Source organism: Telmatherina bonti, assembly GCF_933228915.1.
Source record: "Telmatherina bonti genome assembly, chromosome: 19".
NCBI lineage: Eukaryota > Metazoa > Chordata > Actinopteri > Atheriniformes > Telmatherinidae > Telmatherina > Telmatherina bonti.
Genome location: NC_136617.1, coordinates 14330295 through 14351554, shown reverse-complemented (window position 1 = coordinate 14351554; position 21260 = coordinate 14330295). Strand labels below are relative to the sequence as shown.

Genomic DNA, 21260 nt, shown 5'->3' with positions numbered 1-21260 from the left:
TGTTTTATGAGAAGTGCTTTTCAAACACTCTTTAAAGGAGCTTAACAGGAAATTTGGGAAAATCATTGTTTGTCTTAAATTTCACTTTAAGCCTTTGTTTGCAGATTTACTCTCATTAGATCTGAATGGTAACAGAATTTATCAGAGTCCTCCTGACAGCTTATATTCAACAGTTCCTTAACTAAATGTCTAAAAAGTGTGAAAAAACAGAAGTTGAGATAAAACTGAACTCAGCCTCTGTTTTTTTTTCTAATAGGAATATTAGAAAAAAGAACATTTGGTGGAGAGGCGGAAAAAAAATTGTATGTATTTATAAGAACTGTAATTTATTTACTGTTATCATTACAACTTCACGCTGAATAACTTAAAATAGCTGCAAAACCTGTCTTGAAAAGAATATATTCCACTAACTAGTTTGTGTCTTGAGAAGCTTTGATAAAAATGAATTTTATTTTGACAGCATGGATCTTGTAGCGGGGCTGCACGGTGGTTAGCACTGTAGCCTCACAGCAAGAAGGTTGCCAGTTTAATCCTCAGCTGGGGCAAGGTTTGGACAGTGGCCTTTCTGTGTGGAGTTTGCATGTTCTCCCTGTGTATGCGTGGGTTTTCTCTGGGTACTCCAGCTTCCTCCCACCACCCGCCACAGGTGTGAGTGGTTGTTTGTCTCTATGTGGCCCTGAGATGGACTGGCGAACTGTCCAGGGTGTACCCTGCCTTTAACCCAAAGACTGCTGGGATAGACTCCAGCTTCCCCACGACCCTTAATAGGAATAAGAGGTTAGGATAATGAATGATTGGATCTTGTAGCTAAAATCGCTTCCTGGTTTAATGAAGTCTAAAATGAAAATTTCTGGATGAACATTATCTTGTCAGTGAGGAAAGACGTAGCATATGTATGGTATTTTCCACACAGTTGTGGAAGGTTTTACAAGCAAATGAATGAAAATTAACAATAATACGTAAAAAAAAAAAAAAAAAAAAATACTGCATATAACATATGGTATTTAAAACTGGTGACAGATATATTTTGCACAGCTGCTTGCTGTGTAGTGCATTAAAGTCACCCCTGACTTTGCAACCTTGTATTTCATTCATATCTCTTTAAGGTCAAGGTTGATTATTTTGTGTGACCAACATTCAATTAAATGTGGAAAACGTCACACCAATTTCACATTTTAGAGGTTTGAGTGATAAAACTTTTGGCCTTAATTTAAAAATGGAGGTATTTGCAATCAAAAAAAGTCAAAGTTTATTAAATGTTAATTATTATATTAACCTCCAGTTAATGTCAAACTCCACCTGTAAGAACGTACATTTGGACTAAACCTCTGCTTTGTTTCACAGGTCCAGAAAATGTGGAAGCAGAGGATATCTGCTGATTTTCATATCATGCCACAAGTGCGTTTCCTGCGTTTTCGATTACAGTGTACCGACCAATCAGCATGGCCCAGGAATCCTGACCCCTCCCACTAGTTATAGACTCCGCCTACAACTAGCAAAATTTCATTGCTGGTTGTTTTTTTTTTGTTTGTTTTTCTTTTGATATTTAAAAATGTTGTTTATAGGCATTTATTTTGTTTTAGAGAATCACTGAGAGGGGAAGTAAATAAAAAGCTTGAGCTGAATTTTGACCATCTGGTGATTCGGTTTTGATGACATCATACAGGTGACATCATTGTCATTGTAAAATGTGGTTATGAATAACAATAAAAAATGTTTGGGTTTTTTTGTCTATTTTGAACATCACACTGGTTGTTGTCATGTGTGCCCCTCAAAATAACTACCTTAATCAGTTTATTAGATCAGCATTATCTATACATTTTTATTTAAATGGATTTGAATGAACGATTCATATACAGTTGTGTTTAAAACATTTTATTGAACCAATGTTTTGCAAACTGGATACTTGAAAACTTTTTGATCTTCATTCCCATCTTTGTATACAACATTCCTCCTCTCCTTGTATGTAGAGAGCTGTCAGGTGAGCTCAGGTGGATTAAATAAATGGCTTTCTCTTGAAGTCAATATATTAATAACAGAAGTTTTAACACTGCAGGCAGCTTCTTCTTTGTACAGCAGCTGACAAACCTGTGGATCATCTGAACAATAAATTAACTTCAGGACATCAGGGGTCTTTTCACGGTCACAAAATTACAGCAATTGCTCTGTGAAAAGTGCTAGTTAGAGCCAGAAGAACAATTTAATTCATGAAACAATATCAAGAAAAAAAAATAAAAATTGGGTACATTACTCTAAATCACAGTCACAACTGCTAAAGCAAAGGAAGCAATCTACCAAGCTGCTTCTTCATAACAGCCTCAAACTTTTTATTCTAAGCTTGTAAGGTTTTAACCTGTTTGACATAATCCGAGCCATTTTTATCTTTCCATATTTTAAAGTGAAAGGTAGTTTTTGCTCCATTTTTACCATTTACAAGCAGCTTTAAAGTTATTTTCTTCTCTATGCTTCAGCTCAAGTCACAAATAATTGTCTCTCCACTAGCCTATGAAACTTTGCGCCAAATGTCCTGAAGTGATTTATGCCACAAACCTGCTCTGGTTCTAAACACACTTATCTGATACCAAAACGACCCAGAGTATCAACCATTACACAGATATAAGTTGTTATCATTTTTCATTTACTAAATGTAAACTTATTGTATAAAGAGATCTTAAATCCTGTTTGTCTGAATAAATATAAACTGATGGAAACACTGAGAAACTACTTTAGATCAGTCTCATCTATGTGATAAAGCATTTAACAATTTAGAGCCAACACTGATCCAACAGGGCTTTTTGACTGTGAGTGCTGCAGCTGATAAGAGACGATGAGTAGCTGCAAACAGGCAGTTCGTCTAAGTGGAGTTTCTCTACCACTGCAATGAGTCCAAAAAGCACAATAAAGTTCCATCTGTGTCACACAGGAAGCATTTGGCTGCTGTGCTGAGCTGAGCACAACAGCTTAAACAAGTTTCTCTCTGGTCTCGTTCACTGTCGCAGTCGAGTGAAGGAGAATGTCAGGAATTGGTCGGCTAAAACAGTTGTGAAGCTGTGATGGGAAATATCCAACAGGGTTTGGCTGAATTGGACTGGCCCATAAAAAAAGCCTCAAAACAGGCTGGATCAATGTGTCCTCTGTAGTTTCCATGGTAACAGAAGTGAAAAGAGGATGATATACACTGTAATAAATTCTTCCAAAAATATTCTGATTCTCTTTGTTATATTTCAATTCTACACATGAAAGCAAATACAACCATAAAATGTGACTTTTAACATGCACTGCCCAGAGAGCACCTGGATCACATGATCCTGACTCCCCTGCACTGTGACATCATTAATATTGACTGATCTCAGATTTGTCCTCGAATGGAGCAGTAGGTGTACATGTGACCCTGGTTCTCTGAGAATCTCAGACTCTTTTTTTCTCTGCTTTTTTTCCTTGTTTTTTTAAAGCATTTGATGTAAGCAATGAAAAACAAACTAAATCTATTCTAAAAAGAAGAAAAAAAAGAGTAGAACAAAACAAGTATAGAAAGGTGTTAATATCGATCAATAATAATGCTTGACTAAAACATGACCTCTGACCTAATGATTGATCAACAACAATCTATTTTGTCATCAACTATTGCTGCTGAGTCAGTGTTCAGTGTCCTGTTGCAAGGGTAGCTAGGGAGTCATCATTTTCCTGGCGATATCAGAGGTCAGAGTCAAGTTGCTTGTGGCTCAGCAGGATGTCGGCTGGATCATCAGTATCAGTGGTGAAGAAAGGCTGTCCCTCCAACTCCAGCAGGGATGGCAGGTCGGTGCTGCTCTCCTCCAGGTTAACTGGTTCAGACGCTGGAACAGGTGTGGCTGTGTACTGCACCAGCTGCTTGCCTGCAGTCACAGAAAGCATTATGTCACCATGACAATAGCGATGTAGTTTAATGTACATAATCCAAATGCAGATGAAGGTGAGTTACCTGCACGGCCTTCATTTTCCTTTGGGACTTCTTCAGACAGCAGCTAAAAGGAAACAGTTTCATCAATCAGACAACAAGAGAAACGTCTTTACCTTCATCTACAAGTCACACCTGTCCTCACACATACCTAAAACAAGGGATGCAACCATATCAGTGTTGTGTATCCGCCCAATACTACGTGCTTGTACTCAGGATTTGTAAAAGTGTTCTGACACTACAGAACCCAATAACAATGTGAAAAAGACACAATTGTCCAAATGACCAGGTTAATGCTAAGACATTCATTTATCAGACTGTCATGGGGGAAGGGGGTCCGTATTCAAGCATAAACAACAGTTATTTTACATGCCATTTTAAAAATCCAAGTTTGGCATGCTGTCGACAAAAAAGCTGACTTTGGGTATGTATCGCCCTTGTCACAGCAGAAACAAAAACCACTCTATATTCTTCACTTATGAAGATTCTGACAGTTTTCAAGCCTTAGATTTAGATAATGGCTGCAGCACGAGCCATTTTATACATCATACACTTAACCATCAGTCAACACTAGGATTTATAAGTGTCCATTTAGGTACTTCTTATCAGCACTTACTCAAATATGAGTACTTACACTTGTACTCGGTTTGAAAAAATGTGGCATTGTTGCATCCCTACCTCAGTCCTGCAACAGGCAGGTTAACTGCTCTTACTTTAATAATGATCAGAAAAGAAAGTGAACTTTCAGTGTTAATAAACTCACAGTGTCCAAACTGTCAAGGTCAAACTCTGCGGAGGGAATGGACGAACTGAAAAACTAAGCACACATGAAGAGTTAACATAAAAATTCACAAAAAAAACAACAACAGCTAATAAATACATATATGAGACAAAGCTGGACTGACTTCCATGAGTGGAGATGTGTCGAAAGTGAAGGTTTGCGAGTTCAAAATAGTCTGTAGATTTTCTAAGCTGTTGTCGATGCTGTCAACATGATCAGAAAGCTCAGACCTGAAACAAAGAAAATAAAGGAGAAAGATTTCTGAGTGAACATCATCAGTCTGGTGTTATTCTACATTTTCTTTTTGTCCATATGGACCCAAACCAACATTGTCTCTCCCTGCAACACAATTTCCCTTCCACTTTGTTTCAGTACTTTTCCCTGCCAACTATACTTACAAGAAGCAGGTATGAAGGGGAAGCAGCAGGATCTTTAGTACAAAATGACCTGAAAGTCCATTAATGTAAGAGCAGATCTGAACATGTTTTAATAAAAAGTTAAGAATAAATTAAGAAAGTAAATAAATAACCTGGCAAGTGTAGTTTTTAGTAATGTGTCATTAAAATAAGAAAATAAAGGAAGCAACTGGGGATTATTTTCTAACTTCTGGACACTGACTTCACACAGCCATACAGTATAAGTCTAATACCAGACCAGTGTTGGTCTGGTCTTGTCACAAGATGACAAAGAAAAACGTAGAATGCCACCAGAAATATAAGCAAACTACTATCTTAAACGTCTTTAATCACAATAGACTATATATAAAAAAGGACGTTGCCATCGTGATGTCATTCAGGTTTGCAAATCAACACTTTTAACATTGAAGTTCAATATTTTTGTTTGTAATAATTTAGAGATGGCTCTACTGGAGAATAAGCAAAGATTATAAGATAAACAAACATTAGTCACAAGGTAGAACGCCCCCGAAGCATACCCAACTTTACCATCTAAATTACTGTGGACCAAAAAATATAAAGAATATAATCAACTGACCATAAATCCAAAAAAAAACTTAATTGAGGTCAAATTAAGACATTATTTTTAAATCTGCTGACCGGTGGAAGAATTGTTTTTTTGTTTTGTTTTTTTTTCCCCCAATTGTTCCCACGACATTCAGTTTCCAAAGGAGTCGCCCCCTACTTGTAACAACAAAGAATGTAGGCTTGAAGTATTGGTTTGATGTTTTAAACCAAGATTATACGTCCATCTTTTACATACAGTCTAAATTAATTATTCAAAGATTCACTTGTCAGGTTGTGTTGATATGAGGCGCCAAACTTCAGGTGAGTGTCCACCTGCAGAGGAAGGGAGGAGGAATCTGGTGGAAGCACAAGGGATTTAATAAAACACGTGACCTTTAACAGGACTTTCACAGGAATTTCTCATAGTAATGTTACAAATGCTGAAACATTTGAATGTTTCATAACAATGCATTTAGTCAAACACACGGAATACAACAGGAAGCGGTGCATTTGGAGTAATATGTGTAAAACTGGATGTGGTGAGGTGAAAAAAAAAAAAAAAAAAAGCAGGAATATATTTGTCAGTTGACAAGGCAGGTACAGAGCAGCTGCTTTAAAGTTGTTGGCAAGTAGTAAGCAGCTAATGGACTGTTTGTGAATATTTGTTGGGGTAATTACTGAGCAGCCGTTGAGAAAGATGCTCTTTCAGATATTAGGTTGTTGAACAGCAGTTGCCAGCAGTAGCTCCACAGGGTGACCCCCAGTAGAGCCTGCTGTCACCCTAACTGTGTGCTTACCTGTCAATACAGGCGATGGTTTGACATTTCTGTTGTGGCGTGGCCAGAATAGGGGCAGAAGCAGAGTTTGGGGTGGCAGTCGGGGTTGGTGATTGGATGATTGGGTCTGATGGGAGTGACTCAGGGTAGGCTGGGCTCATCACAACAATGGCTACAGAAGAGACAGACTGATGTTAAACTAAGAGAAAGTATTTTCTTTTTCCAATGATGCAGCACCAAATCCCATAATTTAGTGTATACCTGGTGGGGTGGAAGTGGTTGTGGCGGCGGTAGTGGTATCAGATGTGACTGGCGCTGGCTGTATCTCGTCCTGAAGGATGGAGTTGATGAAGGTGGTGGGGGAGAAGGGGGTTTCCACATTTGGAGGCTCTTCCTCAAGAACGGGACACACTTCTACCTCCGGACTGGACGGCTCCTCTTTGATACCAACTGACTGGCTTTCTCTGCAGGAATGTGAGGCTTTATTACAAATTTCTGATTCTTCAATCAGGCTAACTAATAAGGACTGATCCAGCTAGTTCTCACCCAGGGTCAGTCCAATCACCGATTTCACCATCTGTGGTGGATGTGGCAACGTCAGTAATGTCAGAGATGATCGGTCCAGAGTTCAGGGGGGAGTCAGCAGGAAACAGACTGGCTGCGGACTGAGGAGACAAGACTGTTGTTAAGCCGGACTCACTGACTACCAATCATTGATCACAATCACCAAACACATCATGGCATGTGTCTTAAACATGTTGAAGTCACCCTTCATTGGTGTAATACGTAAACCACAGTTTTGACCTCTGAGATGTGACCTGGTAGCCACCAGGAGCATTGTGTCTCATAAGGAGGGTGGGGGTCCTGCCTATGTCATGGTAGGGGAAACATTGAAAATAAATAATAAAATCAGACCAATTACCTGTAGATGCTCTAATGACAAGGGCCGGCTGAACTTAGGCATGGAGTGGGTAGAAGTGGAGTCATTGAGCATCAGAGGACTACAAGCAAAGAAAACAATACTGAGAAAATGGAACAAAGCATGATGTTATTTTACAAACTATCTTCCATTGACTTTAAATATATAACTCAGAAAAAGGGACAAGTAGGAGGAAATCTAAGTGAAAAATTGTTACATGAAAATTTAATACATTGAGCCCCAGATCTGCACTTTGTTTTATGTTTAAATTATTCAGATAATTTTCTGAGTAAACCTCTGAATGCCTTTTAAATCTCAGCTTTTTGTACACATGTGTAGTGTTTAGTGTGTAATTGTAGTAGACTTGCATCTTCCGTTTGACTCCCATGATCCTATTGGTCTGGACAAGGGATACCAAAAACTGGATCAACTGCAAAGACAGAGATTTATAATTAGCGCAGGTGGCAGCTAAGGTGTTGCTAACTTGTTTACACTGTGCTTCCTTGTGTCCTAAAATATTCTTAGATACTTCTAACGGATCCCTCTCCTGGCATCACATTCACTTCTGATCAATTTGATATATCAGGCAAGTGAGCCCCCATAACAGATTCATAGCTAACCTGATATGACATCAAACGTGCAGTGATAGCACATTTATTTTTCATAAATCCACTATGTAACACTTGCACACAGCTTACTCTCAGATTACCTCACACCTACTTCTCAAAACACCAGGTATATACTAGTTCTACTGTGGTCTGCTTCAGTCAGTCAGGTTTATCAGTGTGGTTGTGTTTGTACCTTGTTGACGACTTTCTGTTGGTGAGCATGTTTCTGTCTCAAACTGGCCACCTCCCTCCATAGAGCCTCGTTCTCACTGAAACACATACAAACACAGGTTTAATTAAAAGAGACTTAAAGGGGGCCACAGAACTGCATATGAAGGAAAAGATACATTTGATCCACAAAGGCAAAAACAAGAATACAGATCATTTTTCACAGGAAGAGAATTGCACGATATGGTCCTCCTTTTATGCATGAATCTCAACCTGTGTAGACACAAGCATTGGTATTGTAATAAACATATTGCAAATACATATCTAGCTCCTGAAAATATAGTTAGGAAAACTCTGGTCTGAGGGAATGAATAACAACCAAGGTTACAGTGCAGTTATGTGGACAGAGAAGCAGGGCCTTTTGGCTTACTACCTATGATTGCGGGTGGCTACTTCCTTGGTTTGAAGTTAATAAATGAGTCTATAAATAGAGTGACCGCTGACCCTGTCAACAGAGTACACATGTCTGCACTTAAAGGTATAGTTACTCCCTGACAATATTTATGCATGGAGGTATCAAAATGTACTATGGAATTTGCTTCTACATATTCTTAAAAAACTAGCTGCCAAAGTCACTGTTTTTGGATGACATCTAACCAGACCTCTATTTCTTGGACAATTTTTAGAATGAAGTGATTTTTGCTACAGAATAATGATAATTTTTCACACTGAGTCTGCTGCTTCGCTCATATACTGAAAAGAATGCAAAGATCTCCCCACATCACCTCATGTATTACTGCAAATGCATAAAGACCTCCAAGGCAACAAAAAAAATTATTAACCAATTCTGCAGCTGTTAACACCTGCACTAATGAAATAATGTGATTACGTGTTTTCAAAAGTAAAGTTATGAGTCATCAGAATAAATTTATAACAAAAGCAATCTCAGTTAAATCAGCTTTATGTTAAAATTCTGCATTGCCCTATTTTTTTCAATTCTACTTTTCAATGTCAGGCTCAATTTGCTCTCATGTAAATTCTGCATCAGACATGTGCTCAACCCCCAATCTTCTTCAGCAATGAATATCAATTTGTGTGGAAAAAAAAAAGAATATCCTAGTTTTGTTTGTCTGTATGTGCACAGTGCACACCAGAGGGGGCTTGCTTCTGGTTGCTTACTGTTTCATAGTGATGATCCTGGTATCTATTGTTTCTTGTTTTCCCTTCATCAGTTGTACGTCACTCAGAATCTTGTTCACGTCCTCTGTAGAGATCTTCACTTCTTCCTGTCTGACAGACGAGACCTGCAACAGTCGCATGGAAAACAGAACTGTTACTATAGAGACCAAACAAAAACTGACTTTTGAATGGATTTTTTTCAGGTTCAAGAATACTTTATTTGCATTAACGTATATATATGTTATATTGGTTTTATAGGTTATATAGGTCTCTTTGTTATACACTCAATGGTCTGCACATACATTTATATCAGAACTAGTGTTGTCAAAAAAAGTTAATTAAAAATTCATATTCAGTCAGTAATTGATACCAATATTTAGTACCTAGTAAGATATTAGTTAACACACGTATTAACGATTAAATAGCCCTTTTGTGTCTGCCGGTTCATAGCAAACAAGCACTGCAGCAGGTAGTGCCTCCCCTTACAGCAGGTACCTGACAGACCCATTGTTTACACTGGAGACATATTTTCAATATATCAGCAACAAAAAGCTGCTTAGTCCAGTAGAAATATTGACATTTACTCTACAGTGCTGTTTGAGAAGAGTATAGTTCCACAGGCTAGTAGAGCTTTGAAATAATGCATTTATTCCACACTGTTAATTTCTTCTTATATAGTTATGTTTGTGGCATTCTGACTTTGACTTATTAAAACTGTTTTTTTCCCCTCACTGTCAAGTTTGAAATTTTAATATTGTGACAATCCTTTCCTAAACAGGCATTCTTAACATGTAGCTTTACACAAATATATCTTGATGAAATGTGCCAACAGGTCTACACCTTAAAAGACATAAAAATCTAAACCAAAACTAGACTGAAATGATCTAGAATCCACATTGGGTCAGAAGTGCAAGGTGAATCCTATAGCTCTCTAATTTAGTGGCGTCAGGTGTCTGAGCAGGTACGTACATTGGTGACTTTGCGTTTGATGTTCTCCAGCAGGTGTTCTTGTCCTCTGATAAAGAATGGGTGTGCAAACTCTGTGTCATCTCTCTCTGGTTTCACCAAACCACCCTGCTCAATGTGAACAACCTTACGGAAACCATCTGAACAAACATATAGAGAATATCAACATTATTAGTAAGTTTCTGACTTAATAAGTCATTATCACTTGTCCTGAAACTTCTGTACAGTGATAACTTTGACTGATCTCTTGTATTTAAAACTGGCAAGTTTCTTTTAGCGTTCAAAACAGCTGATACTTACACATGTTGAGTTGTCGGATGAAGCTGGCCATGTTGTTGTGTTTGAAGAACTTTGGCAAAACCTCTTTGGAGAACCGCCCTTGATCAAACACATGGAAGCTAGTTCCACTCTGACACACAGAACACACACAAATGAGCTCTAACAAAATCTACAACACTGGTTACTATAAATATCATCTTTTCAATCAAAATAAATTGATCAGTAATCATACAATAATTCCATGAATAATTTCTAAAGGCTGTTTCCACGAAAGAGACACCAGTTTGTGAATAACTTTACCTTCTTTACTCATTACAGTACACTTAATGTATTTGATTTTCCTCAGTAAATGTAAATACAACCTTTTGGAAGACTTTATGAATGAAGCATGACAGCAATAATCATTAGCAACAACCCCAAAAAGTGGAGTGAAAGTGGAACTGCAACTGACTGGAGATCAATTTACACCCAGATGATGTGGCAACCTGTACACACTGCAGACTGACACAAGGCTGATCTGAAGTCGACAGAAGTAATGTGGATCAGGTTTCTCTGGCAGTCAGTCATTTTCAAAAACCCCCCAGGTAAGGTCAGCTCTGTACTGCTGAAAACCTTTTGGCTGAATATAACCAAAACAGTTGAAATGGTTTGATAGTTACTGTCTGAGTCAGAACTTTTGTGTGTGTGTGTGTGTGTGTGTGTGTGTGTGTGTGTGTGTGTGTGTGTGTGTGTAATGAAATTTTTAGTCAAATGGACTAAATTTTTCATACAAGTTATACTGAGCCATCTGCCTAATTGTTTTGTGATAGAATAATCATTTACAAATTATTTTACATTAAGTGTCTCCGAAATGGAAATGAAGACCAAACTGAAAAAAGTTCAAATGTTGTCAAAGTCCCTTTCTGTTTTACATGCTAATAAGCAAACAAATGTTTGTGGGAACACCCTGAATTCCCTCCCTATGGGATGAATAAAGCATTTATCTATCTATCTATATTGGAAATGGCCGCTTCAGACCGAATGAAAGTGCGCTCAGCTGTTACATAGATGACACTACAGTTTAGACAGAGATAAGTGGATCATAAAACATCAGGCATAAGCTGCTCTACAATACAAACTTTGAGATGCCAACATTCCTAAGATACCTCTGGTGCCTTTTGCAGCATTACATTGTGTAAAATGTAAATGAATACTGACTAAAGCATAGCATGTAACTTGTGATGACATTTCTGAGGTAGGCCTATTTCTACTGTCTAATAGATCAGTCAGGTTCTTTGTTTAACTCAGAGGTATTTTAAGTCCCCCTTTATTTGACTAAGTAGCTGTAATTGGTTTGAACAAGTAGGCAACTGTAATTCAAACTAAAGCGTATATGAAAATATGTCATGGTTGAAAAATCTACAGGTAAACATTAATAGTCTTCTGCTCCCGTTTTTTTTTTCATTTATGTATAGCTGCTGACTAATTAATCAGATGTGGCCATTAATAGTAACAACTGAGCCAGCCCGTAACCATCTGTTGTGTTGAAAGTAAATTAGTTCAGCGAGTCATCTTGACTGACAGAAACAAACAGCTGAATCCAAAGATCTGACTGGTTTCAGTTTATCAGACAAAAACATTCTTTCACGTTTGTCAGAAGTAAATAACTCAGAAAACCTCCGATGTTTACAGTGAATTACAACTCATCGATCAGTCATAAGCCTTTATAAGTCTACTACAACTCACAGCTAATTGTATTTAAATCGTATTTATTCTGATGTGTTTTCCCTGATGTTTAAATAAACTCCTGTGTATGTTTAAACTATTCTCTGAAGGACTCCGGATGCTAACTGATAGCCTTTAGCTGTGAGGCTAGCCCAGGAGTGCGGCGAGTACCGGGCTCCAGCAGATAAGCGGATCGGTGTCCGGGTCCTCCACAAGGGTCCACAGTTTCGTTAGGAACGCCGGGACGTTCCCGCTGCTTAACACTCCACCACCTCCGGGATACTCCATCACCACGACGAGAAAAACAAAACCCAACAGGACTTCTGCAGCTAATCTGCACTAGCAATGCTAACAGCTAGCATATCATTAACCCCCACATCGAAAACAAAAATATATATATAAACTGCGACACTAAGCTTGACTGCGCTTAGTAAGTAACTGCAAAAGACTCTTTTGCTCTTGGATTCAGCTAATCTTTCCTGCTTCAGATATGAGTAGTCAAACTTTAGTCTAAACAAACTCCGTAGTGGAAAATTCCAACAAATCCAATAACACACACAACTGCGTAGCTAACAGACTGTCGCATCTTGATAACGTCACAAAACGTAATGTGACCGTTTGGTCAGGTTATGATGTAAACGTCCGTAATCCGGATTAATTTCTAATTTTAACATAAGAGTGTGACTGTTAAAATATACGTGTTTTTATAAATGTAAACACAGACAACTAAAAACTGACTGTTAGTTGTGTGTGTTTACTTTGTAAAAAGTTAAACAAACTCTCACACACACAAACAGACTTATGAATTTTCCCAAGGGAATATTATAATGTGAACTTGTGTTTAAACCATTACCGTCACTCTAAATCAGGGGTGTCCAAAGTGGGGCTCGAAAGCCAAAATCTACACTTTGCTTTTGGCCCAATAAGTCATTGTTTGTATTAATGCCCTACAGAGCTTGATGAAGTGTCACGAACCCCAACGGGACCAGACTCAGAAGGACCCTGGCTGACTCGCACCTTGTCAGTGAGCCTGGTGCAACCCAACATGAAGACCAGTAATGTCCAAAGATCAACTTCATGTTTTCCACTAAGTAACGACAAATATTCTTTCTTGCTCCACTAACTGTAGTTTTATTGTTCTCTTGCTATATTGATTTTTATGTAACATTTTATTTGCCAAGAGAGGAAAAACATACACTGCATTTAGTGTTGAACAATAATTAAAATAAATTTTCCTAGTGTTTCATCCTTAAAGCTACAGTGTTTGGCCCATGGCTCACTGGATCATTTTCACTTTGGCCCTTGGAGGCAAAATGTTTGGGCATCCCTGCTCTAAATGGTCTCAGGAAGTGAGTGGGAATGGTTGTTTGTCTCTCTTTATGGTGTGGCCCTGTGATGGATTGGCGAGCTGTCCATAGTGTACCCTGCCTCCCAACCAATCATTGCTGGGATTGGCTCCAGTTTACCTGCAACCCTTAATTAGACAAGCAGCCATGAAAATGACTGATGACACTGTTTTACAAAATAAAAGCAATAAAAAGGCAAATAAATGGACTTGGATTAACTCTACACAGCAAAATCTATTAATTTAATGTAAGTTGTTGATGGAGTGATGTTTCAAAGTCCCACTTAATGTGAATAAATTTGACAATTCAGCTGTGTTCCTTAGAATTGTAAATCTAGTTCTTGCAACAAAAATAAACAGGTATTGTTTTAAAATGGCTTTACATTGACTTCATATTTCTCTTTGGGTGAATGGTCACTTATGACTAAAATAATCAGCACCCAGATCTCCACCTGCCAACAGCTGCTACCGGCCTTCCCTGTTTGCTGGGATTTGATTTATGTTATGCTCTCTTTTTCACCTTTAACATTGCGGTTATTCATTCATTCATTCATTTTCTGAACTGCTTAATCCAATTCAGGGTCGCGGGTAAGCTGGAGCCTATCCCAGCTGGCCTTGGACGACAGGCAGGGTACACCCTGGACAGCTCGCCAGTCCATCGCAGACATTGGGGTTACTCGTCTATAAATCTTAAAACCAAGGAGGAATCCTAAAGAAAATGTTATTTCATGCAAAATCACATGTAAGAGGAGGTCAAAAACATCAGGTATTCTTTTAATATGACTTTTAACATTAGAAAGACCATGTTTTCTGCAGCCGGGTACTTTGCAAATTCTCAAAGCTCAACTCTGAGATCCATGTTAATTCGCCCTCTAAAGTGACTTGCTCAATCCTGGCTGAGCAGTCATGGAAGTCTTTGCTTATTGGGTTTCTTACTAGGCCTACTCATGAGTTCCAAGACAGCCATTCAGTTTCAAAGTCCCAACTCATTCCACCGCTAGGTCAGCCAGCTCACAAGTCACTGTCTGAGAGGTTCTGGGTCATTTGACTGTTAATTTAGCCAGCTCACAAGTTAAGCACTCAAAAGAACAAACTTGGCAAGCTCTTCTGAGCTGTTTGGCTCAGAGCTAGCCAAATATTACTCAGAGGCAAACTGAAGAGTCGTGTCAACCAGCGCTGGTGTACCATGGCTTGTTTGACTCTTTGCTCAAACTTGCTTCTTGTGTTTCCCCGCCTGGCCTGTTTTAACTTTCCCCCCACACCTTTTCATCCTTTTTCATTAGTTCTTTGTGCATTAAATGTATGGCTTCACACTTTATTCAGTCAAGATTGGTTGCAGGAAAAAAGTCTGTCTAGAGCGTCTGACCTTGTCTTTCAGAGGATGTAAGCAGTGATCTTCGAAATCCTCTTCTTGACATGCCTTCCAGGATAGAAAAACATTTAATAGGTGTGTTGATTAGAGTTTAAAGACTTGAAACTAGAAGCAAGAGGCTGTTAAAAATCTGTATACCGTTGAACAACAAATGCTCAATATTTTCAGTTTTGTTTTGAGGATGAAACTATTAGATATTGAACTGAAATCAGAACTAATTTCAGTGAAGATTAGTCACTTCTTTTAAAACTATGCAACACACTATAGTTATCTTGCTGCATCTTAGTGTTTGCATTATTTTATATGGTGTCATGTTAAGATAATCAGGTACCACAATTTCATTTATGCTGCATTTGTAAATGAATTCCCATCAGATGTTTTTAAACTTGTACAGTCATTGTTTATGTAATTACTTTCACTGCCAGGAGGGGGAGACAACGTGGCGAGTTGCTATGCATGTGGCCAGAAGGTGGCATCAACAGCAAACTCCTCTCCGTGGATGTGACGCCTTCCCTCTGACCTCGCAAGTTTCCCACGTGGTTCAATGGAGGAGCGTAGAGGAAACGTGCAGAATATCGAACAGAGATCAGAGATGAAGAAAGTACGAGAAAAAACACAGAAAAAGAGGAGCAACGAGGAAGACGAAGAGGATCAGGTGAGGCACATGTTAACAACCTGAAACAAGAAGAGGGGGATGACTGGGTGATCTGAATGAACTAGTAAGAAGCTGGACTTAGCTTTTAACATGCTAACAGGGAGAAAGCAGAGACAGTCACGCTGCTTTTTAAAAGCCTTTACAAAGTGACATTTTCTCCAAGTGTTTACACAGAGACGAGCCGAGATCACTCTACTTCCGGTCATCCACAGTGGGCTTACAGAGGCTTCAAATGCTTCAAATGGAGATCACCTTATTGGAATTATGAATGCATACTTGACAACTTCAAATAAACTTAGCAGACATGATGCTAATGTTAGCCAACATTATTTGGCACTATCCTGTTGTCAACACTGTAAAGACTGCTGCACATACGCCATGTATGCATGATGTAATGACACAAGTATTTACAGAAAATTAGTATTTTGCTAACAGCAACATTGTTATCAGTATAGCACTGACTTCTATATTTTTTCACCCTCAATAGAATTTTAAAAAATTATGTTAATACTTGTAAACAACCCTGAGATACTGAAAAGTTTAGGATAGTTAGTTAATATCCTTTCAAAACCAGGACGTTTATATATGTATATATTCAGTGAAGTACATGATTACACAGATATCACTTGATTTGCAGTGTATCAAAAATGGGCTGGAATCCATGGTTCTACTAACATGTCTGTCTTCCTCAGTTTTTCAACAGCAAACCTGCTGAGAAAGATGATGATGACGATGATCTGTCTGACAGCGAGGACAGCGTCTACTCAGGACTGGAGGATTCTGGGAGTGATTCTGAGGATGAAGAAGATGAGAAGGAAGAAGGATCACTTGATGATGAAAACGATGATGATGACAATGACAGTCAAAGTCAGCAGGTAGGATTGAATGTTTGTATCAGCTAGTTGTAACATGTCTTTAGAAATCTGTTCTACTTAATTGTCACCTGTATGATAATGTTCTACTTGCAGACAGCTGTGAAGAAGAGCAAGAATAAAAACGCAGAAGTGATTGAAGAAAAAGAAAAGAAAGAGGATGAGTATGAACATGACACCTCAGATGAAGAGGTGGGTTTCTTCCCTCAGGCTGCTCACTGTTTTCATATGTTCTTTCTCATGTCATCCTTTGACAATGTTCTGTCAGTTTCTCTGATGTTCAGATGTCCTTTCTTGTAATATCTATCAATGTTCTACCAGATTCTGTGATTTGAATGATTATTTTAATGGCGTGACGGGTTGTGTTCATTTGTAGATACCTGTCAGGCTGTACAGAGTTGGAATGCTTCTTCTTATCTTATTGTCTTAAGCCACCCCCACCCCAGCTTCTGTTTTTTTTTTTACACGTTTTTATTTTAATTTATTATTATTATTACTATTAATCTAAAGGACATCAGGAACACAGTGGGGAACATTCCCATGGAGTGGTATAAAGACTTCCCTCACATTGGCTATGACCTAGATGGGAAGAAGATCTATAAGCCAATCAGAAACAAGGATGAGCTTGACGAGTTCTTGGACAAAATGGAGAACCCTGACTATTGGTGAGCGAGCATAATGCTGTCTCCTTTCTGGTTTTTAACGGGGCATGCTGGTGATATTGACGTTGTGTCCGCAGGAGAACGGTTCATGACAAGCAGACGGGAGCTGATGTGGTGCTGTCTGATGAGCAAGTAGATTTGGTGAATCGTCTACAGAAAGGCCAGTTTGGAGACCTCAATTTTAATGAATACCAGGTACACTTAAACACATCTGGAGACCTCAATATATTACCTGGTTGTCAAACCTCAATTAGCAGCTCGATTGAATATGAACACTGTTTGTTGTTCTTCCTCTTCTTCAGCCATCTGTGGACTTCTTCACTAAAGATGTCATGATTCATCCAGTCACCAATAGACCTGCAGACAAACGTAGCTTCATCCCATCACTGATCGAGAAGGAGAAGGTTAAAAAGACACAGAGAAGTCTCTTCATCCGTTTATAGTTTATACCTGTATCTGCCTTTCTGACTTTGCCTCATCTGCTTGCAGGTCTCTAAACTGGTGCACGCTATCAAGATGGGTTGGATCAAACCTCGACGAGTAGAGGACGACAGCAAAGGGCGCTATTATGACCTGTGGGCCAATGAGGACTCTTCTCTTTTGGCTAAACATAGGATGCACTTGCCTGCTCCTAAAATCCCTCTTCCAGGTCACGAGGAATCTTACAACCCTCCACCTGAATACCTATTCACAGACGAGGAGGTGTGTCACCTCGCTTCCTGACCCATTGCAGTCTGAAGAATACGCTGACATCAGAAGTAAAACAAACTCATCACTCGTCTTTCTTTACGCTGCAGCGCTCTCTGTGGGAGCAGCAGGACCCATCTGACAGGAAGCTGCCATTTGTTCCCAAGAAGTTCTCAAACCTCCGTCAGGTTCCAGCGTTTCCTCGCTTTATCCATGAGAGGTTTGAGCGCTGCCTCGACCTTTATTTGTGTCCACGGCAGAGGAAGATGAGGGTAACTACCACTAGTTAGTCGAATATTTAGCAGGTGAAGCTGTACTTTTAACGCAGGGCTGTAACTTATTCTGTCTACTTGTAGGTGAATGTGAACCCAGAGGATCTAATTCCCAAGCTTCCCAAACCAAAAGACCTTCAGCCGTTTCCAACAACACAGTCTCTGGTAAAAGCACACATATGTTTTTAAAAAAAAAAAAAAAAAAAAAACTTCTAGCAGTCAGTTGATTTCACATTGACACACTCTTCATGTTTTCTTTCTACCTGTTTGTGTTCAGGTGTATCAAGGTCACAGTGGTCTTGTTCGTTCCATTAGTGTGTCTCCATCAGGACAGTGGCTTGCATCAGGTAATAACATTATCCAACATTTCTTTTACTTTAGTTAAGTTGATCAAAATGTTGGTGGCAGCAGACTGCGTTTGTTCAAATGGTGGATCTTAAGTCCTCCAGCCTTGACGGAGGTTGATGCCAACAGAGGGTATTTATTCATCAGCTAATATTTTTAATAAATGTGACATAATCCAGACACAATGATGTTGAGGTTTACATATGAATGACTAGTTTCTGAAAAAAATATAGCTGTTTTATTCTACAGCTTTATTTACACTAGAACAGCTGACAGTGCCCACTGAAACATAGGGTCTAACGCAATAAAAGGTGGTTGCACAAAGCAAGCCAATAAGGCTTCAGACTGAGCCAACTATCTGGTATTGTTGTACCCACGAATATTCAGCAGCTGCTCTGACACTCGCCAACTCAAACTTACATAATCATTCAGTTAGGAGGAGACCTGTAAAGGAACTCTTATAGGTCCTGATAGAAGAGTGTTCATACACATCTAAACAAAAATAGAAGAAGTTAACAGACTCAAGTCCTCAGTTTAATGTGCTTTAATTCTTTTATAGTACACGATTGCACTGATTGTATTATAGTAGAAGACTTCTGGATCTCCAGGATCCTAAAAAAATCTCAGAATGGATGGGGAAAGTCAGAGAATCCACTTGTGGGCCTTTATTTTTTAAAATTATTTTTAATTATCATGTTTAGCAATACACAATTAGCACAGAAGTCCAAAAAAAAGGCACCATTGGGGAAGAAAGCTGTTATGACAGAAGTCCCACAATTGTCCTCAGATGGCAATCTTTGAATTTTAAATAATGCCTCATCCAGTATTCAACTCTGGATAAAACTGAAGTGGATCGCAGACACACATAAATTCTAATTAGAAATTAGTGATCAGTGGTCATATTGTAAAGTTTGTTTTATATGTTAATTGTATTAACAGGTAGTGACGACGGCTCTGTCAAATTGTGGGAGGTGTGTTCGTCTCGCTGTATGAAGACTGTCCAAGTGGGTGGAGCTGTAAAGAGTGTTGCGTGGAACCCAAACCAATCTGTCTGCCTGCTGGCTGTTGCTCTGTAAGAACCTGCCTTCAAGTCTACCTGTATACTAATGTTGTTGCAATTTTGACTAAATGCTGATGGATAAGTTGCAAATGCAGCCCATCTGTCTCCCCTTCTCTAACATCCCGTCTTTCTCTGCTTTTCAGGGAGTCTGTAGTCTTGATCCTGTCTCCCTCTCTGGGAGACAAACAGGTCATCTCTGCGTCAGAGAGACTCCTTACCGGTCAGCAGGAGGAGGGGTTATCAGAAGGGTCTGATCCTGTTGTCTGGTCGGACGTTGAGGGGGAGGAGCTAAATCAGGGGATCCGCATCAAAATCACACATCCAAAAGTGAGTTAATCCACCTGACTGATCCCTAATTAAATCAAATAGGTATGATAAATGGATGGACCGGATACTGGATTCTTAGAGTAAAAGTAACTGGTTGTATTTTGTCCCCACAGGCAGTTCACCAGGTGACATGGCATGCTAAAGGAGACTACCTAGCATCAGTGATGCCAGACCATTCAAGCCACTTGCAAGTGTTTATCCACCAAGTGAGACGAAGGCGGAGCCAGAACCCTTTCAGGAAAAACAAAGGTCTAGTTCAGTGCGTGTCCTTCCATCCTATCAGACCCTATTTCTTTGTAGCAACGCAGCGCTCTGTTAGGATCTACAATCTTGTCAAGCAGGAAATGACCAAAAAACTACAAGCCAACTCTAAGTGGATCTCCAGCATAGCCGTGCACCCCGGCGGTAAGTAGAACCAGTGAAAAATCAGACTCCCACAGCAACAGCTGCAGTCAGTGCAACCCTTTTTGAGTTGATTTTGATTCTGCTGAATGATTGAGCCCATCTCATCTGCCTGTCTGCAGGTGATCATGTGATCAGTGGGAGCTACGACTGCAGGCTGAGCTGGTTTGACCTCGATCTCTCAACAAAACCGTACAAGATGCTACGGTACGCAGCTGTTAGTTGCTTATATGTTACTCAGATGTACAATTTTTTCCTGAAATTGTGATCATATTGATGTTATTGAACATTCCCTCACTTTAGACACCATAAGAAGGCCGTGAGGAGTGTAGCCTATCACAGATCTTACCCGCTGTTTGCCTCAGCATCTGATGATGGATCCGTTATCGTCTGTCACGGAACTGTTTACAAGTAATGCTCGCACACAACAACATTGGCTGATAAACAATACTTTAAGGGAAAGAAACTAATTTCTCCATTTTTCCTCTCCAGTGACCTGCTGCAGAACCCACTGATAGTCCCAGTGAAAGTCCTCAGAGGCCACACAATCACTCATGATCTTGGTGTTCTGGATGTGAAGTTTCATCCCACACAACCTTGGATCTTCTCCTCCGGGGCTGATGCCACTATTCGTCTCTTCACCTAAGAAGCTGGCCAGCAACCAGGACATGGCTCTCTGTGGTTGCCTACTGGGGAACCAGCTGATCCCCTCTATATGTGGGAGGAGATGGCTGTGTCAGCCTACCATTATTATCCCAGCAACCTGTCAGGGGTGTTTGTTGGGAATTCAGACTGATGTTTTTCTCCACAGTGAAAATGTCATTTCCCGTAGTATTTTGTTTCACTGTGTGGTTCCAATAAAATGTAACTTTCTTATTATTATTGTGTATTCTGCTGATTTTTAGATTTTAAAAATAAAGTTTTAATCATCACTAGAGCGCAGTGTTAGTATGATAAAATGTTAATGTCTACTATGATGTTA

At 39.3% G+C, this 21260-nt stretch overlaps 2 protein-coding genes across 3 annotated transcripts; one reads left to right on the top strand and one right to left on the bottom strand.

Annotated features, from left to right (window-relative positions):
• Positions 1 to 1885: 1885 nt before the first annotated feature.
• hsf1 (heat shock transcription factor 1) lies at positions 1886 to 12839 on the bottom strand. Of its 2 annotated transcripts, XM_079258948.1 has the most exons (15): positions 12451 to 12839; positions 10597 to 10705; positions 10300 to 10436; positions 9331 to 9455; positions 8177 to 8252; positions 7744 to 7805; positions 7379 to 7457; positions 7003 to 7121; positions 6718 to 6920; positions 6478 to 6628; positions 5965 to 6036; positions 4843 to 4948; positions 4701 to 4754; positions 3962 to 4004; positions 1886 to 3875 (listed from the first exon to the last, which is right to left on the bottom strand). In XM_079258948.1, exons 1-15 carry the CDS (start codon positions 12565 to 12567, stop codon positions 3694 to 3696), a joined length of 1635 nt encoding a protein of 544 aa, XP_079115074.1. In that variant the 5' UTR covers positions 12568 to 12839; the 3' UTR covers positions 1886 to 3693. The 2 variants fall into 2 exon arrangements, with proteins under 2 accessions (XP_079115074.1, XP_079115075.1); XM_079258949.1 differs by lacking the exon at positions 5965 to 6036.
• A 2696-nt stretch (positions 12840 to 15535) lies between these two features.
• On the top strand, positions 15536 to 21128 carry bop1 (BOP1 ribosomal biogenesis factor). Its single transcript, XM_079258436.1, has 16 exons — positions 15536 to 15651; positions 16344 to 16526; positions 16620 to 16715; positions 17034 to 17188; positions 17263 to 17380; positions 17488 to 17589; positions 17675 to 17887; positions 17983 to 18144; positions 18229 to 18309; positions 18422 to 18491; positions 19429 to 19561; positions 19693 to 19876; positions 19990 to 20281; positions 20401 to 20485; positions 20582 to 20689; positions 20771 to 21128. The coding sequence occupies exons 1-16, from the start codon at positions 15541 to 15543 to the stop codon at positions 20922 to 20924; spliced, it is 2247 nt and encodes a 748-aa protein (XP_079114562.1). The 5' UTR covers positions 15536 to 15540; the 3' UTR covers positions 20925 to 21128.
• The last annotated feature ends 132 nt before the right edge of the window (positions 21129 to 21260 follow it).

Coding starts and splice junctions, on each gene's coding strand:
- hsf1 (XM_079258948.1), bottom strand. CDS start 12,567: ATGGAGTATCCCGGAGGTGGTGGAGTGTTAAGCAGCGGGAACGTCCCG. Junction 8,253..9,330: donor AGGATCATCACTATGAAACA/GTAAGCAACCAG, acceptor TATGTGTTTCAG/TGAGAACGAGGCTCTATGGA. Junction 6,037..6,477: donor ACCATCGCCTGTATTGACAG/GTAAGCACACAG, acceptor TGCTTCCACCAG/ATTCCTCCTCCCTTCCTCTG.
- bop1 (XM_079258436.1), top strand. CDS start 15,541: ATGGAGGAGCGTAGAGGAAACGTGCAGAATATCGAACAGAGATCAGAG. Junction 17,590..17,674: donor CACTGATCGAGAAGGAGAAG/GTTAAAAAGACA, acceptor ATCTGCTTGCAG/GTCTCTAAACTGGTGCACGC. Junction 19,562..19,692: donor TGCCTGCTGGCTGTTGCTCT/GTAAGAACCTGC, acceptor TCTGCTTTTCAG/GGAGTCTGTAGTCTTGATCC.